This window comes from Zootoca vivipara, chromosome 6, assembly GCF_965207765.1.
Source record: "Zootoca vivipara chromosome 6, rZooViv2.hap1.1, whole genome shotgun sequence".
Lineage (NCBI taxonomy): Eukaryota > Metazoa > Chordata > Lepidosauria > Squamata > Lacertidae > Zootoca > Zootoca vivipara.
Window position 1 is genome coordinate 56,195,053 of NC_142589.1, and position 19,649 is coordinate 56,214,701.

Below are 19,649 nucleotides of genomic sequence, written 5' to 3' on the forward strand. Positions count from 1 at the left end.
CTGGATTTCTGCAGAACCCACTGATGCACTGCAGGGGAGTCTACTGAAGTGCACCCTCAGTTCATGCAAAACACAGATCACAGGCCTCCTCCTACTCCTCAACATCACCTGAGAGCAGCTTTCCACAACCAGGTACCCTCCAGATGCTTTTGGATGGCACCTCACATCAGCCCCAGCCAGCACAACCCATGTTGGCTGGGACCAATGGGAGCTGCCGCCCAAATCTTTTGTAGCACAGCTGGCTGGCAAAGTCTGCCCTCCAAGAACTGAAAGTTCACCCTTTCTGCGCCCCCAGCATTCCTTGCAGCTCTACACTGCTGGGCTGAGGGTAGGGCCATAGTCATGGTTGTCCATTGTGGGGGGGGGCATTTGCCCCCCGAATCCTAAATGCAATTATTTGTTTTACTGTACACAGACTCATGCAAGTTACAAGTGTCACAGACTTCCCCCGACAAAAATGATTTCTGCACACATCCATGGCCATAGCTCAGTGGCAGAGCACATGCTGTGCATGCAGGTCCCAGGTGCAATCCCCAGCAGCATCTCCAGGTAGGGCTAGGAAGGACCTGGCCTGAAACCCTAGAGAGCTGCTGTCAGTCACTGTAGACAATACTGAGCTGGATGGACCAGTCGTCTGACTGAATATAAGGCGGCTTCCTATGATCAGTAATTGTGATCAAGCTGTTGTACTGGAAACGCTTGTCTGGGGTTCTTGCCGAGGGAATGCCAAATGACTTTCAAGCCAGGGTTCCTTGGCACACAATAACTGCCACCAGGGCAGAAATTATTTGTCAGCCTTGTTCCTTGGGTTGCACTGATGGGGCAGTTGTCAACCTCCTTGGCCCCCTTTCCTGCTCCACCCTTCCCCCATGCATCTCAACTAAAAACACAATAGAAATAACTTCAGGGCCAGCCCTTGTGTAGCAAATTCTGCCAGACTAAATTCTTTCCTGTGGTTGAAAACTGATTGAGCCCATCCATGACAACCACCGACTTTTAATTCCATGGATGCACACCTAGGAAAATCGTGGGGCGTGGGGTCAGTAGGTGAGCTTTGAACACAATCCTTTTGAGGTTTAATGCAGAAGAAGTCCTACAGGGTGAGCTGTAGACTCTGAAGACTCTCTGCGTCCCTGCAGATGGGGGTGTGGCACCCAGACGCAGAAGCAAGTGCTCGTATTGGAATCCAATGAAAAGTGGTGACATCACCGTGCTAATGGAACCACTTCCCCTGGAATGATGTTGTGTGTGGGTGTGTGTGAGAGAGAGAATCCACAAAGTCACTACTGGCCCCAAGAGTTATTCCAAACCCACTTTGTCATCAAGCACCTACAGGCAAGCAGATCTCCAGCACAGCTTTCTCAGAGTTGCTATAAGAAAAAAATGGGGAAATCCCGCTTTCTTCCTATTAATTTTTGGCGGTGCTCAGATTATGAAGTGAGGGAAGTAGGGCAGGGGGCTTAATGAAACCTACAAGCTCCACCACCAAAACTTCCCCAATGTAACTGAGCTTTCTCTTCTTCTTCCCTTCCCTTCTAAAAAGAGACAATAAGTGGGCTGTTGCAAAAGGGAAGGGGCAGAGATTCTTCTGCCCCAGCTGAGCACTGATGGAAGCAGAAGTCTATCTTTCTCATTTGAGAACAGGAACTTCCTGACCTGCATCTCTACATTCCCCAAGAAGCCACACGGACCAACTCTGTCTGGCCACATTCAGTCACTAAAGGAATCTCTAATGTACAGCATCCATCATCTTCAGCCAACAGCCGTTCTGACCGTGGCTAATTGGAGCTGCAGCCCAGAAGCATCTTGAGGGCTGCAGACTCCCCTTCCTTGAAACGGAGAAAACAATGTCCTGGCAATACAGCTTGTCTAACAGTGATGTCTCTCAAGTGAGCCCACTGCATTCTCTACAGGTGGGAGGGACCTCGGTGACATCAACACTCTATAAAGCTGAATTCTAGCACAGGGTTGGTGGACCTCATGACTTGAGCTGGTCTGGGTTTTAAACCACCACCACCACCCCTTCTCACTGTCCTTGCTGAGAAGAGGAGTAAAGTATCAAGCTGTTTGGCCAGAAATAAAGGAGGTAATCTATATTGAGTTTAGCTTGATGAGAGGTTCTGCTATTAGCTCCAGGCCCTGTTCAAGAAGCCCCACCCTGAGCCATCACTACCATCTTCTGCCCCAAACACACTCCACCCCCTTGGCTGCTGAGTCTCTACCCCTTGAGCCTCTGGGGGACTTGGGAGTGGTACCTTTTTGAACCATGGGTGATTCCCTCTGTGACACTGTCCTGATAAAATCCACATCTTATAAACATTTGATCAATTTTTGGTCCATCAACTGCCTTCTGTTCAGACAGGTCAAATCCCAACCCAACAGGAAAGGAAGTAGAAAAGTTTAGAAGACTAGGGAAGGGAATCATTTTAAAAGGAGTTTGGGGGACATTGCATAGTTCTCTCTCCATTTTCTAGTTCCAGCTGAAACGCATTAATGGACTCTCATTTTAAGCTGCACTGGAGACTGATTATCTGGTTGCAGGAGAGCAAACATATCTCCCACCAAGAAAGGACTTCATAGCAAGATTCAGAGGGTTACCCCCCATGCACATCTCCATTGCACATTGGCGCAGCATGCCGTCCTTTTTTTTTTTTCTCTAAAGGAAAGGAAAAACCAACATGGGACAAAACAATGCAACGGCAATTAACATCCAATTCAACCCCAAAACATCTCTTGGGTAGCAGATCCAAAGCCTCGGTACCTCTGTTTCCAGCCGGTGTGAATCCGAAAGAAATTCCTTTTACTACTAAAGATCTGGCTAGAGAAATGGAAAGAAAGAAAGAAAACAACAGAAGGGGAAAGGTGGGAGGAGGAGGAGGCAAAAAGTTAGTAAGGGGGGCAGCAGAAGGAAAGTTAGAAGGATGATCCCAGAGGGAAAAAGCCTTGCTGAGGCTGGCAATAATGGATGCTTGTGTGCATACAGCGCCCCCTGCAGAATGAATCATTCAATGACAGATGTGACTGAATATTTAACTCTTATCCATATGTTTTTGAACAGGCATGGGGCAATTTATCAGACCCCTTCAGGAAGCAATCCATTATTATATTTTTTTATTTAAAAAACCTGTTGGAAAAACTTCTGGTTTAAAAAGGATAAGCACATTTCAGAGAAAGAACTGGGGGGGGGGGTGCAGCAAATAACCAGGTATTGTACAGGAAGTTTTGGTTCACGCATTCTCTCTCACATTTCGCTCTCTGTCTCCATATGGCAAGCTGCATACTTGAAACTTTGCACGAGAGAAGCAACTGACAGAGACATTCCTGGGGGAAATGGAAGATGCCTCTCTGTGATCGTGATTCTGAGACATGCATTCATTGGAACACTGGAACAGGCGGCTGTGCAGTAGCATCAAAACAAGGCAGTTGTGTCAGCAACCAACGTTTCGGAAGACAGCTTGGAAGAAATAAGTGAGGGCAATGGGCTGAGTCCCCATGACCCTAATGTGGCCTGCTATCAAATCCCATTTTTGGAGGTGTTGCTTATCCATGTCTCTGTTTCTGGGACTGGCAATTGGCTCCCCTCTTAGGCCTGGATATGATCCAGGGGTCATTGATCATTTGCGGTGACCTCCAGATGTTGATGGATTCTCAGTTCCCATCAGCCCTAATCAGCATGGCCAATGGTCAGTGGTGATGGTTGCTAAGAGACCAGCAGGAGGACACCACCTGCTTTAGAGCCTAAAAAGCATGCAGGCAAGATCTCTGCGGTAACAATGTACTGGTTTCTTTCCTGATACTCACACATACACACATTCACAAACACACACCCAAGGTTTATTTGGCTTTGATGACCTCTCCCCAAGCAGTAGCTGCAGATCGTCCGTACTTCTGGAAGAAAACCTACCGTCCTTTGGTCTCTCTTTTGAGGGGGAATAAAAGCACACAGCGGCTTTGAGGGAAAGGTTACCTTAGGCGTAAACACTTGTGGGGTGGAGCTTCGTCTTCTTTCCAGCTTCCAGGAATGAATGGGGAATGGTGAAGATGGGAAGGTGGAGGAAGGACGAGGAGGAGGAGTGGAGGGAGGCAAAGAGGAGGGGAGAGAGAAAAAGATGATGAAATGAGATAGGGACTGCAAAGGAGACTTGAGGAGGGGAAACTATCCGGCCCAGCAACACAGACCTTCATATAGTCAAGACAATCCAGTTGGTTGCATCCAGTGACAAATCTGCCCTGCTGAGGACTGGCAGATTTGTCATTTTATTTTTTAGCCTCAAGAAATATTTGCTGCCCGTCTGTTACGAAGGAACAAACACACAATGGATTTTCAGCACCATGAAGCACAAGCTTTGTAGTCTCTGCTTCCCACCTTCCATCCCCACGAGTTGCCAAACCCTCTCCAGTGTTTATAGGTTCTACAAACAGCTTTCTGCTCCTAAAGCAGAAGTCCCTTGTCCCTCCTCTTACACATAAGGACCCAACTGCCATGCTGTTGGCTGCTGTCTGTTTAGAAACCACCTCCCATTGGAAAGACCCCCAAATGTCTGACTTTGGCCAGATGGCAAGGGAAAGCTTGAGATTTGGCTCTTTTTGAGCATCTACAACACAGAAGAGCTGTCAGAGGCCAAACTAAACATGATCTGTATAAAAAGTTCTGGTTCCCGTACAACAGCCATGTAAATAGAAGTGATGTCAGTGTCAGACCTCCAGCCGCTCATGGTTGCTTTGGGAGAGGCTATGTCTCAGATGATTCAGTTATTTTGCAGTGTCTCTGCTTAATTCTCCTTCTTATATGTGAGTGATGTAGGCACATAAAACCTACAGGTTTTATTATAGTTGTTAAAAACCAATAAAATATGTCTTTTTTAAAGTCTCTACCTCTGATCCGGTCACCATGTGCATAGATCATCATACCTTCTGCCTTGCAGATCTTCCCCCTCCTGTCACTCTCTGCCACCCAGTGGCATAGCATGGGCGGGGCCATGGGGTGGTTGCCCTGGGCACAAAGTTCTTAGGGGTGCAAAATTTCAAAAGAAAAAGAAAGTAGTAATGAAAAATGAAAATAGTGCCTCCTCCTCCCACAGAAAATCTCCCAGTGTTCACATGGGTGGACTGGGGAGTGGATTTGGGCAGCTGGTTGCTATGGTGCCCTCTGCACAGGCTTTAGAAAGTTACCCACTCCCAACCAATCCCCGTCCCACTCTCAGCTGTGCTTGACACTCATGGGGCACTGCAGCTACAAATTGGACAGGTTGCTGAGCTATTGCCCCTTCAATTCAACCTATTGGCAGGCAGTGCCAAGGATACTTTCCTTAACCTGGACACTGGTAACCCACGCTATGCCACTGCTGCCACCCCTTTGATTCAGAGCAGATTTCCTGATCACATGGATGAGAGAGAGGGGGGGGGGAAGTAGCTTGTGCTGCTTATTCTCTAAACCTCTTTGTAACTACTGGAGACCAGAATAAAGAAGCCCAGTCCTCACCTCCAAGTCTTCAGAAACAAATTTTCCATTGTCCATTGTCTATTCATTCTGCCCTACAATCACAGCAGCAAGAAACATATCCTAAAAACTTTGGTTCTCAGGGTTCTGAGGTGGGCACTAAAATTGTGATAGAAAACTAGATTCCCACTGTCTTACAATCCACACCAAAAGGCCAGGATGGTGACAGCTATAATTTACAAACACCGAAGCTCTCTGTCTGTAGAAAATGCACTTGTTAAAAATGATTAATTAGAATAGGCAAGATGTAGCGGCAGACTCCAGTCAGAAGGGGGAGGCCAAGAACAAGGACTGGTGGTGCATTCAAGTCAAAGGGCCTTTGCAGACCGGAAGGAAGCCAGTTCAACGTCTGTCAGGTGTTAAACCAGAAGGCAGCAGAAGCAGCAGAGTGAGAAAGAGCCAGCACACCAGACAGACAGAGGGGACACACCACAGGCATGGAGGAGGCTTTGACCCTACCTTTCCCCTGAGCAAAATGGAGGATGGATGGTTTTCAGGCCAGAGGTGAAGGAGTGGTACGGTGGTGGAGCTCCATCAGGGAATTTCCTCACCTCAGAGTTCCTGAGCCCCCCGTTGCGAGCTCGGTGCAAGTGGTCAAACATAAGGACCAGTTCTCTAGGGGTGGGTCCAAATAAAAACATGGAGAAATAAAAATGCTTTGAAAAGGGGGAGAGAGAAATAAATAAATAAAATAAAATAAAATATCAATATAACATGCAGAAATTGAAGGGGAGGCATAAAGACGGGGGTGGGATACCCCATAATTCTTTCAGTTGTTTGAGTTGGTCTCTCCAAGGTGTGAATTGGCCAAGGTGGGTTTGTTGAACTGGGGGGGTTACAGATGTTCACCTTTGGTATTTTGCCTTCGAATGACTGATCAAAACCTTGCAGTTTGGGTGAGGCTTCATAGTTGGACCTGGACCTTATAAACTGCTTGGTTCTGCACACAGCTTGAAAACACATTGAAATTACGGGACACAACAAAATATGCCGTCCCTAACCTTCCGATGGCAGCAGAGTGAACTGCATACAAAGCTACTGTATTGTCAAAGCAAGTTATGGCTCAGCTGTGGGGTGCTTTCGCTGCTGATGGAAGACATGCCTGTTCATCCAGGCCAAGGGTAGCAACATGGTGACCTGAGGATGTTATGGTCTGGAGCAGTGTTTCCCAACCTTGGGTCTCCGGCTGTTTTTGGACAGCAACTCCCATCATCCCTAGCTAGAAAGACCAGTAGTCTAGGATGATGAGAACTGTACTCCAAAAACAGCTGGAGACCCAAGGTTGGGAAACACTGGTCTAGAGTTCCCATCACTCTCAGTCAGCCTGGCCAACGGGACGAGACGCTGAGAGTTGTACAACAAAACAACTGACTGGCCCCAGGCTGGCTACCCCAACCCTTCATATTATTAGTAGACTTTGGTGATTGTGGCAATTTTACTGCTTATGAATTTTTATTGGATACTGTTATGCCTTATTATTGCGCAAACCACTGTGGTATTCTTTTTGGTAAATGAAAAGCAGTGTAGAAATATTTTGATAAATAAATAAATAAAAATAAACAAAATAGCACGCAAACAAAATAGGAACTTGCAGCACCTTGCTCTTTAGAGTGCTCTATTTTCATCTTGCTGGAGCAGAGATTGCCCAAGTTGCACCCACCGGCACTAATGTAATCACTTCTTATGGTGCCCACAAAAGCACCAAAGCACAAAAATATCCCCTTAAAAATTGACAATGCATGAACAACTGATAGCTTTTCCCGGTTGGTTCCTGCTTTCACTGATTCAGGCCCTCTTACGTGGGACCTGCTCCCTTGAAATACGCCTGCAATCCATGGGACGCCAGATCTCCCCAACTGTTCTGAGAAGTGCAAAGAGCTTCTTTCTGTGAATGAACATGGGGGCACTTGATGCATATGCCACTTCCCCCACTGACTTGAGGGGGGGTTCTGGGAGGGGGGGAGCTGCCATACCACTTTGGAGCCCTGTTTTCCCCCTGCTATTGTAGATGCGGCAGCAATTTTGTGTTCTGCCACACCCCCGCAGCAGCCATCAAGAGGCAGGCACCCACAGCACTTTCTCAAAATTCCAGATGGGCTTACTGGCCCCAAAGGTTTGGCTGCCTCTGTGACAGACACCACTGAAGACGTTTTCTAAAACCAGGCCATATGAGGTAAGTATGGAAGTCATTCCTTGTACTTTGCAGAATCAGTCATCTTACAACTGCATTGCAGGGGGTTGGACTAGACGACCGGCTCTCCCACTCTATGATCCTGTGGTGCAAACTTGCTGGACTAGGTTGTCATATGACTTCTACTATGGGTTGCTATAGGTCCCTACTTGAGACCCTGAAGAGCCTGTCTAATGAGGCAGAACTTAACGAGATGGATTAACAAGTCTGATTCAGTAAAAGCCAGCGTCGTATGTCCACACCCACCAGTGCATATTCATGTATATATGTGAGTATATATATCAGCACGTAAAAACCAGGGGTCTCCTCCAACATCCACACCACGCTTCCCAGTCTCCACAGAAGTCTTTGCAAACAAAGTCCCGACACTGATTGAGATGGTAAAGTCATGTGTTAAGGGAGAGGGGGATGGAACTGTGATGGAAGTGTGATGTGTTGTGATGAGGGTGTGAGATCTGCACACAATCCCCAGCATGTAGATGTTCTGTTTCACTCCTCCACTGGCTCCAGGGAAAATAGCAGCACAAGAGGCATAAACCACTGCCTCACCTTTAAAAGTCATACCACCACACTCCTGAGGGCACCTGTGTTTTTCCTCTCCCGTGCAATAGAATGGCTGTCATTCACTACTATGGAAGCAAAAGAGCATTGCACAGGGAGAGAGACTGTCCCTTCAACCCAAGTGCCTGCAATGTTCAGGCCCCCTATGCTCTCCCTTCCCATCCTAATGACAGACATCTGACTAGTGCATAGACTGAACAGAGGCAGAAAAAGAACAGTGGATTATTGCTGCGTGGCAACATTTTCCCCAAATTAATTCACCATATAAACTCGCCTTAAGTTAACATAAGAACCCCCCTGATTTGGATCTATCAGACACCAGCTACCCAACACTGGATGAATGCCAGAAAGTCGGTGACACAAAATGTCCCCACCGTTCTTATTTGTTGGGGAACGGATACGTCTGTTATATTGAAAACTGTTACATGAAATGGCAACAATCCACAACGAAAACAGGAAAAAGTGTAACTTTAGTCCAACCGCTGCCATCCTGAACCTGATGTTATTTATCAGCCCCACTGGCTTAGCCATTCTGGCCAACCCTGGCTCTCCACCTCTTGGCTTGCAGAGAGTCTGTGAATTTTAGGGGCCCACCACCAAGTAGGCTCCTCCACCAAGGCAACTTCACACCTACCTAAATGATGGAAGGATGCTGTCGTAATAGCACCAGGTGGCTGTCAGGTAGGCTCGGCTGACATCCGTTGAGTAGAGGCGCCACGCAGCCTGCACCAACCGGGACGAGGGGGTAGGGGTGGGGAAAGAGAAGGGCATGTTCTTTATGCACTGCTTGTTTCCCCCAGTGGCCATCTCGTTATTGTTACTGATTGACACTCTGTCATTTTTAAATCAAGGTGGCTCACGGAGATATCATTATAACAAGATAAACAAGATATATATCTCCCTAATTCCCTTTCTTTCTTTGAATTCATCAATTAACAGCATTAATAACAAATAGAACTTAATGTCTAGTGAAGGATGACAACTGGACATTAAACAAAAGAATATGCGGCTTCGGGAGGAAATGATCGACATATGTTTGCAACAGGAGCTGGAAACCTGATTTTAAGAAATTGTATTAAATTTAAGTAATTTGGTCTGATTTGTAACAATTTGGATTTTTTTTTTTATAGAAAAAATGAATAGCAAATACAATGACTAGAACTAAAAAACCCAGAATTGTGTGTGTTTTTTAACTAAATAGTGCCCCTATATCTATAAGGCAATCAGAAGTGGTCTAATAAGGATGGCCATTTTCAAAAACATGGCCACTTGTGCTGTGGATTATTTACTGGAGCCCTGAAGCTAAGTGATCATGAGAGACTCAAAAAAGCAGCCAGGAAGGGACTGTATAATGGGATATATTAGGTCTTTCCTAGTCCCTTGAGAGAAACTACAGTAAAAAAGACATGCAAGATAAACTCCACCTCAGCATTGTTACAGGGGATAAACAAGATAAGAGCAAAACCACAACAAAATAAGCAGGGGATAAACAAGATAAGAGCAAAACTGCAACAAAATCACAGCAACTATAAAGTGCAACCGGGACCATCTTTGGCTGCATACACCATACATTCAAAGCACACCCAAATCCCAGGAACCATAGTTTGTTAAGGGTACTGGGAATTGTAGATCCCCGAAGGGTAAACCACAATTCCCAGGATTCTGGAGGGGTGTGTGTGGATGTGCTTTGAATGTATGGTGTGTACACTTCTTTTTCTAATACAGTGGTACCTCGGTTTAAGTACACAATTGGTTCTGGAAGTCCGTACTTAACCTGAAGCGTACTTAACCTGAAGCGAACTTTCCCATTGAAAGTAATGGAAAGTGGATTAATCCATTCCAGACGGGTCCGCAGAGTACTTAAACTGAAAGTACTCAAACCGAAGCGTACTTAAACCGAGGTATGACTGTACAGAAGACCAGGTATATTCTCACCCACCAACCCAACCTGATTTTGGCCAGACATTGTTGGGAAAAGGATTCTGAATTTTAAAGGTAAATCTAGAAAAAGCTTCACAGGGGAGGAATTGCACTATTGCTTTGGCAGAAATGGGGCCAAAATCTGCTGCCTTTTACCCCACAGATGTCCCAGGCAGCAATCTTTGCAAATCAAGCCGAAAGATTCCCTCTCCATTCATTCATTCATTCATTCATTCATTCATTCATACTTGCATACTGTAATGTAACACAATCTCTAATTGGTCCACACACAATGCAAGTGCCACTTTCCTCCTTTACTTTCCAGAGCGACTTGCCCTTTCCCTTCACAGAAATATGGTCTCACTTTACACGGGCACCACTGGCAATTGTGGTTCTGTCACAAAACTGAAACGGTTCCCGTGGTTTGAAGCTATGGTTAAGAGGGAATCTGATTTCTGCAAATCACAGAGGGCATCACTGCTCATTTAACATGAAGGTGTGTTTAATGCTGGGAAATGAAGGGAGCGGTGGTGCTGGCCTGCATTCACAAGGCTGGCTTCCGATTTGAAAACCATAGCGAAAGGGGTTCTGCCACATGGGGCAATGGAAAAAGGAGCTCCCCTCCCCATTCCGCATACAGATATGGACTGTATTTCACCACACCTTCAGGTAACTGGCCATGTAGAAACATTGGAAGCTGTCTTGCGCTGTATCAGATTATTGGCCCATCTAGTTCAGAACTGTCTCAGAATTCACAGCAAGTTCTCCAGCCCTACCTGGAGAAGCCGGGGATTGAACCTGGGACTTTTTGCATACCTTAGTGGGTGGGGGGCAAGTCACACAGTGTATTCAGCTCTGTGCTCCACAACAACGGTAGGGCTGGTCACATCTCCCTGTACCATCACATTCTTGTGAACTGGGTTTAGACACTGTACTTCTCAGTCTAACAGAGAGGCTGTGTTTTGTCTCATCACACATTCCAGTATTAATCCGTTTTCATTTGATCAGATGCCTTGAGTATGAGACGCTCAAACCCATAGAGAGGATTTGGGGCAGAGGCAGGGGGACAGGGCAGGCAGTAGGGCTGGGGCCTAAACCAGAGGATGATGAGCCCATAATCTTCTCCCAGGAGTCCTCAAATTACAGCAGCTCAATATTCGGAGATGTTTCTCCCAAATCTTTTCCTATTTATTTCTGGGGTGGGGGAATGCTCTATAGGGAATTATTGTGGGTTGGGCGGAAGAAAGAAAGTGGACGGCCATATCATCATTTTCCATCTGCTCCAGAAAGCAAGGCCTTCTGAATTGGCCGGCGTTATCAGGTGGGGAAGGAGAGAGGAGCCCTTCTCGGGAGCAAAGGGGACAGAGAGCTGTGTCCTTGTGATTGCTTTGTGTGCTGAAACAATGAGTGTGTTCCCCTTTTGTCTGGCTCACTGTCCATTTCCAGCTGTTCCTTGTCAGCCTTTCAGTGAATGAAAGGCAACATGGAGCTGCATTTAGCAGTGGGGCAGCAGGAAAGCTGACAGGAGGAGATGGGGGGGGGCAGGAGGGGTCCCCTTTGTCACAAGAGTCCTCTGAACCAGAGAGATAACGCAGGAGTCAGAAGCATCGCCTTTCCAGCAACAATGGGAGGGGAACAATCTAGGCACATAGCTAGTACATCCGGATTTTTGTTCTTTGCCCCGATGGCAGGTTCTATATTATGAAATGCAGGGCAGATGGAGGGACAGCCAAAGAAAAACTGAATCGGAACTGGGTGTGAGCATGCAACATGGGGAGGGGAAAGGGGGCCAAGAAGGAGGTCACAGATAGAACAAGGATGAATAGGGAAAGGGCCAGACTGCGACACTGGGCTTCTTGGGGAGGCAGGGCAGGATATAAATTTAATGAATGATATTATTGTGCAGGGGAACCAGTCAGGGGCATGCCAGATCTTGTTGGACTCCAAATCCCATCATCCCCCCCACAGGCTGTGCTGGCTGCAAGGGCTGTTGGGAGTTGGGCAGTTGCTGCCAGTCAGTGTAGACAATATTAAGCTAGATGGGCCAATAGGCTAAAGCCTCCAATGTTTCTATGTTTCAAGTAAAAAGCTGCTTCTTATGTGAAAAATAATAATATATGTAACCATGGGAGATAGGCCATCTACACCCAAACCTCTAGGACTTGGAGCAGGTTTCTTGGCTAGCTTTAGCAGTTCTTCTTTCCCCTTTGGATCCCGCTTTGATGGGGTTAACATGCCGAGCTCATAGGAAAACCAGAGTCCTGGGAAAAGCTGAAGGGATTCCCACCCACCACCTTTTCCTATGACATGCCCAGCTATTGTATTTAGGCAAGAGAAGGGGGCCTGGGCTGCATTTTCCTTAAATAGGGCTTCCATTGTTCTTTCAACTGACAGTGGCTCTCTGAGATCTCAGGAAGAGAGAGGGAGTCTTTCTTTCTGAGCCCTAATGAGATATTTTTATCCAGAGAGAGTGGCGACTGAACCTGGGACCTTAGGCACAACATTGTACTGTGAACTGGGACCCCCCCCCCACACTTGACCATTACTCTACTAGCAATGATACTTAGGGCTTGTTCCATGCTTTCTAGGCATGGGTCGGAGTGGTTTTTCATTTGCCCTGCTGCTTTCCCCAGGAAAACCTGCTGTTTACCACTGAATTTGGCAATCTGCAGAAAACCTAATTGCCGTTTGTTCCAATTCAGTGCTAAACCATGGGTTTTCCCAGTGGAAAGCAATGGGACAAGAGGAAATCTGTGTGAGCCCTTGTTCCCACTGTCATCAATTTTCCAAGGCAGGCAGAGTGACGTTTTCCCCAACTGACGGTCCGTTGCCTGGGATGCTTTGCCACTAAGCTGTGCCCCCCTTTTGTGCCAAGAAAAGCTCCACACTGTGATCTATGCAAATTTGCTTACTTTCTCTTATTTTGCATAATGCATTGTCATATTGTTTGTCCTGGGGAGGAGCTATATTGCTTTAAGAAACTGCTGCTCGGCCTTGCTTTCCCCCCCCCCTCCTTCCCACCCATCCCTCCTTCCTCGTGTGCCATGCCTTTTAGCTGATTTCCATAAGCCTAAAAGAGCAGGGTAAAAATGTTTCAAGGGGATTGTTTATTTGAGATTCCTGCATTGCAGAGGGTTGGACTAGATCAGGCATCCCCAAACTTCGGCCCTCCAGATGTTTTGGACTACAATTCCCATCTTCCCCGACCACTGGTCCTGTTAGCTAGGGATCATGGGAGTTGTAGGCCAAAACATCTGGAGGGCCGCAGTTTGGGGATGCCTGGACTAGATGAATCTTGGGGATCCCTGTAACTCTACCATTCTGTGATTCTAAATAAGTAACACCTGGTTTCTTTTTTGGGGGGGGTTATTCCAGCCATTCCATGAGGCGTTGTCCATACCCTCCCAAGCGTACCTCCACAATTACAAGGGCAAGGATTTGGCTATCACAAATAAAGAAGTGGGGGGAAATCCCAGGATCACAGCCCACCCACAGAGCTGGAGAAGGGCCTTACGCCAAACTCTATCTGCTTTCTATCCACCTGGATCAAGTTAGCCGCCGGTGTCCGTCTCTTCTCAAAATGTTTCTGCCGATGCTGCTCTTGAACTTTGAGAGCAAACCCCGAGCCCAGGATCCCCTGTGTGGAAAAGAGAAATGGAGCAGGAAAATAGAGGTCAAGGTCTAATTTCGGAGGAGGAGCCCCACCAACTGCTTGGGAAAAGCCCATCAGCCCATCTGCTTGTGCTAGACAAGGGCCTTGGTGTCTCCTCACCTCCCCCTACCCACCAGTCTGCCATCCCTGTTAGCCTCTCCCCCAGGTCTCATTGGCACCTACTTACAGCAGGTAGAGCAAAGAAGGAAATGCCCAGGAGGGCAAAGCAGGCTGCCAACACCCGCCCCAGCCATGTCTGTGGGGTCTTGTCCCCGTAGCCAATGGTGGTGAGTGTGATCTGAAAGCAGAAGAGGAGACATCAATACAAATCCTTTGCCATCACCCTTCAGTCAATCTGGCACCTTCCAAAGGTTGTCAAGACAGCAGCCCTCACATTGGCCATGCTGGTTGGTGGGAGATGTAGCCCAACAACATTTGAGAATAGAATAGAATAGAATAGAATAGAATAGAATAGAATAGAATAGAATTAAAGAGTTGGAAGGGACCATGAGGGTCATCTAGTCCAAGCCCCTGCAATGCAGGAATCTTTTGCCCAACATGGGTCTCGAACCCACAACCCTGAGATTAAGAGTCTCACTCTCTACTGACTGAGCTATCTCAGTCAGGTTGACTGGCTAGGACTAGGCTGGCATCCTCTCGATTCACGTCAACTTCTGGTTCCTTCACACGTTCAGAGGGTAAAGCTAAGGTACACAACACCTTTCATTTCTTAAGTTCAGTTCATCACAAAACGAACTGAAAATAAAACGTCCAGCACCATAATGCCGTCACAAACATCTACGGAGTCACCACACTTGGAATATGGTGTCCTTTTCTGGTTGCCTCACCTCCAGTTGGAGCTGGGCAAGATTCAGAAGAAGGGGATGGAGCAATTCCCCTATGAGGAAAGGTTACAAACATTTTGAATTTTTCATTTTAAATAAAAGGTGTGTAGGGGGAGGGGGCATGGTGTGGCAAAAGAGAAAATCTCTCTCTCTCTCTCTCTCTCTCTCTCTCTCTCTCTCTCTCTCTCTCTCTCTCCTAGAACTCAGGAATATTCAATTACCGGTAAGCTGAATGTTGGAAGATTCAGGACAAGCAAAAAGAAACCACTTCTTCACACATTACATAGTAAGACAATGGAATGTGCTCCTACAAGAGGTTGTGATGTCCACCAACTTGGATGGCTTTAAAAGGGAATTAGACAATTCCATGGAGGATAAGGCTATCAATGGCTACTAAGCATGTAGGCGATACACTAGTAGTAGTACACTACTTTCTGTGCTGGAGGGTGTTATGCCTCCCAACGCCAGTTGCTGGAAGCTCACATGGGGAGAGTTGCGGCTGTTGCTTTCAGGCCCTCCTTGCAGGTTTTCCATTGGGGTATCTGGTTGGCCATTCTTAGAAAAAGATGTTGGACCCCTCTGGTCTTTATCAAACACAGTTGTACCTTGGAAGTCGAACGGAATCCATTCCAGAAGTCCGTTTGACTTCCAAAATGTTCAAAAACCAAAGGTGGCTTCTGATTGGCTGCAGGAAACTCCTGTAGGGCTCTTTTATGTTCTTATTTCCTCATCAGTATGTTTTTCTTTTTAGCAAAGTCCTCACTCTATCTATCTATCTATCTATCTATCTATCTAATTTCGAATACATACATTTTTGTATGCAGCTTTGCCTAATGCACAGATTTTGCCAGCAGTTTTCCTTAACATAGTTTTTTAAAAAAATTAACAAGATTTATATACTGCTTAAACTAAAAAAAGCTCTAAGCTGCTTTCATAAATAGCATAAAATATTCATAATAATAAAAGTACACATCTGGGTAGGCTTGCCTAAATTAAAGTGCTTCTAGCAGGCTTAAAAAAAAAAATACAAGGACACCTGCCTGATATTAACATGAAAGGAGTCTCAGAAATTAAGTACTACCGCACTATATGATGGGTTCCTTGTAAGTGCAAGGATGAGCATTGAACAGTACATGTAAAAGGGCAAGCTCAGCATTTTGCTACATTCATGTATATTTTTATGCACACTTTCCCTTAATATATGCATTTTTGCACCCATGTCTTTGGTTGGAGAAGGGCATTACAAAATTCAAAGAAGTGTGAATTTCAAAGGATGGTTGCAATTCGCTTTGTTATGGGAAGCACGAATGAAGCAGCTTCACATTAAATGGCAAATTGAAGTCAATTTCTTCCCCCTCCCTAGACTATGGAGGATATTCTCTGCACTCAGTCATACCCACCCCCTGCATTTTAAGAACATAAAATGGACCTTTCTGGACCAGACCAATGGCCCCTCTAATCCAGCATCCTGCTCTCACAGTGGCCAACCAGATGCCTATGGGAAACCCACAAACAGGAGCTGAGCACAACAACACTCTCCCCACTTGTGATTCCAGCAATTCCTAGCATACTGTCTCTGACAGTGGAGGGAGAGCATTGCCTGGTCCTCCACATCTTCTAAGCACCCAGTTTGCTCTCAACAGGTCAGTTGAACATCCCCCAACAAACTTAACTTCTTCTCCCTCCCTGCCCATCCCAAGACGAAAGAGCAGGCCAGATCAAAAAGATGTCTAACTTACCGTACCCCACCAGAGTGAGTCTGCATAGGTGAGAAAATCTTTGTTGGTATCTTTCTCTGCCAGGTAGACGAGGAAGGAGGCAAAGATGAGGACCAGGAAACCGATGTACCAAGCTGTGATCAGCTCCTGCACACACACACACACACACACGAACATCAGCAAGTAACCTGAAAAGGAACTTGGAGCAAAGCAGTTCTAGCTGAAGACATAAAAAGCTAGCTAGCAAACCAAAGGAATAGGACACAGAAACCTAAGTCATGGGACAGAGTTCAAGATTCGGGGGCTCTTCTACTAAGGTATGAACATACTCAAAAGTACCAAGAAAGAAAGACCTTCCTAAACTACAAAAGCCGCAACATGACTGGTGATTCTCTGGAGTCATTCAACATTTCTCTGGGGGGCTCTGAAATCCACACAAGGAGATAGCAGCATGCTTAGGGGAATCTTGGGCTTTGTAGAAGTACAGTTTTAAGAAAAACAGCCTCCCAAAGAGACACACCCACACCCCAAACCAGCCTAATGATGACTGAGCATACTAAGTGTCCACAGAAAGTTGAATGTCACTTAAAAAGGAAAACTGAAAACTGGGCAGATGGTGAGTGGAATGTCCTGCTTGAGTTTCTAATAGAGGGGTTCTAATGGAAGGGTTGGCTAGCTGGCTTGGAGACCACACATAATCATTCCCACTAGAAGATGAGAAGGACACTCTGGTATAGTCCATGCCAGTTCTCTCTATTTAGTTCTGTCCCATTTGGAATTATCTTACTTTTTTTCCTAATTGCAACATTTTTATCTGTTTTTATAATTGTGCACTATATTTTTGGTGACTTGCCCTGGGATCTTACAGTGAAGGACAGGTGAGAAATATTGTGAACAAAAAAACAAAAACAAATAAATATTGATCTTATTAAGAGACCACGTGGTCTCCTGGAACTTCGTATGAGCTTTGCTGCTTTATATCATTGATTACCCAGAGAGGAAGCAGATGTGTTGAGAGGAGAGAAGGAGAAGAAATTTAATCTCTGCAACTGACAGACCCAGTTTCCTGTCGCCAAAATTTCTTGTGGAGCAGAATGCAGCTATCACTCAGATTATGCCCTTCTCCAGATTTTGCAATGCCCCAAAAATGTGCACACAAAAGATGTACTATGTACATTTTCTTAAAAGGGAGGAAAGAGAGCATATATTTTATGCATTGGAAACCATACAAAAAATGTGCATTTTAGGGGAAGAAGAATACATGTACAATGCAGAATATATACAATTTAAATGTAGAACTTTTTGCCCTTTCTGTTTTTTAAAATCTGAAAAACCTGAGATGGGAAAGACCTTTAGGCAACAGCAAAATGCCATAGAATGGAAACAGGTTTATCCATCTGCCTCTAGCTGAGAACCCCTGATTTTCCAAAAGTTGATGATTCAATTTTCTTTCAGTCTTATCATCATCCTCAAAAGGATTTAAAACCACTTTCCGCATTGGAAGCAGGATGCCTCTGAATACCAGTTGCTGGCAACCACGGTTGGGAGAGTGCTGTTGAATTCAGGTGCTTCTTGTGGGTTTGCTCTCTGCATGTGGATGGCTACTGTGAGAAGACGGTGATGGACTGGATAGGCCTTTGGCCTAATCTGGCAGTAATACTCTTCTTGAAGACAAATGAGAGGCTGGAAGGTCTTTGCAGTGCTGGAACGGAGCCTCCTTCTTCCCCCACCTCAAACATGCCCCCCACCCCCCAGAGCGTGCTTTGTACCTTCTACTTTTGCCTCAGGCTGCCAACTCACCTTGCTGTGCGCATAAACCACCGAGCCCAGGAGCTTCCAGGTGCCACCGCGGCGGTCCATGCGCACCATGCGCAAGATCTGTAGGAAGCGCATGCTGCGCAGTGCCGAGGTAGCAAAGATGTTCCCCTGGGTGCCAGCAGCGATGACGGCCAGAGAAGCAATGCAGACGATGAAATCTGGAACAGAAGAAGAGAAGGGGAAAGCAAGCATGATCCAGGGCCCAAGGGGTGGGCCGGTCCCCTGTGTGTTCAGGAAAAACCCTCTGCCTAAGCACAGAAGCTGGTCACCTGAAGCACCACCAAGGATTTGCAACTGGGCCAAAATTGCACACAGAGAGAGATTCATAGGATGTTTATGTTCTAATGGGGCGACAGGGAAGCACACATCCCTGAACTATGAAAAGTCTTTAAATTATCTGTATAAAAATGTGTCCTTGGGGCATAGGAAGCCGCCTTATTTTGAGCCAGATCACTGGTCCATCTAGCTCCATACTGTTGACACTGACTGGCAGTGGCTCTCCAGAGGCCTCTCCCAGCTCTGCCTGGAGATGTGGAGGACTGAACCAGGTATCTTCTGTATGCAAATAAGATGCTCTGCCACTGAACTGCAAGAGCAATTGAAAGCACCTTGCAAAATATTTAAAAAAACAGACATAACAATAACAATAATCCAGTATAACTGTCTAACTAAAAGCTGCATCGATAAACAAGAACCCAAACAGCCAAAGGTCAAAAGCAATTACTCAAACTGAACCATGGAATCAAAAGCTTGTTTTAAAAACAGCATCTTCAGTTGTAGGCAGACTAGAAAGGAGGAAGATAACATAACCTCTTGGGGCAAGGCGTGCTGTGCAGTGACACTGCTGCGAGACTGGGGCAACGGAACTGTCTTAAAAGTTCTCTTTTCAAAGGGCTGCATCAGAGCTCCTGTGGCAAAGCAAGTAAGACTATGTAATGTGCGCAGTGCTCAGGACTTCCAGTAGGTGGCATTCAAGGCCACCCCTGGTTAAGAGAACTTGATAGCTCAGCAAAAATTAAGAAAAATGTGGGTCTCTAAAGGACAAAGCAGGGCTTGAGATAAAGGCCACCCAGAGCTCTTTAAGAACTGCAGTAAAACAACTTGGATGTCTTTATTCAAATCATGAAGAAGGTATTGAAAACCTTCTGTGAAAGGGGAGCATAAGGTCTATATGGCTTAAGATCACCTGTATCTTGGATCTCACTGTTTCTGGGTCCTATTAAGCTTTGGAGCCCTTAGTAGCTTGAGACCAAGATCCCTGAAAAAACATATTCTCTTATATATACCTGATGTAAGCCCTAGATCTTCAGAGGCCTTTTCCAGGTGCCCCCACAAAGGGAAGCGGCAGACTCAGGGGCTTTTCAGTGGTAGCAGCTGAGCCGTGGGACACCCTCTTAAAAAAGGAACATCTGGTGCCTGCCTTGCTGTCCTTTCAGAACATTTT

General features: G+C 46.1%; 1 protein-coding gene across 2 annotated transcripts in view; it reads right to left on the minus strand.

The window, feature by feature from the left end:
- The window catches only part of KCNQ4 (potassium voltage-gated channel subfamily Q member 4), a 90,390-nt gene that overhangs the window by 11,380 nt on the left and 59,361 nt on the right, over window positions 1–19,649 (minus strand). The window contains exons 4-10 of one of the 2 annotated variants that reach the window (XM_088672249.1): window positions 18,188–18,363; window positions 16,409–16,534; window positions 14,012–14,122; window positions 13,714–13,809; window positions 8,887–8,975; window positions 5,960–6,115; window positions 3,968–4,012 (exon numbers count right to left, since the gene is read on the minus strand). In XM_088672249.1, the coding sequence (XP_088528375.1) occupies window positions 3,968–4,012; window positions 5,960–6,115; window positions 8,887–8,975; window positions 13,714–13,809; window positions 14,012–14,122; window positions 16,409–16,534; window positions 18,188–18,363 (799 nt within the window). The remainder of the gene's footprint in view (window positions 1–3,967; window positions 4,013–5,959; window positions 6,116–8,886; window positions 8,976–13,713; window positions 13,810–14,011; window positions 14,123–16,408; window positions 16,535–18,187; window positions 18,364–19,649) is intronic. The other variant, XM_035121190.3, reaches the window with a different exon arrangement.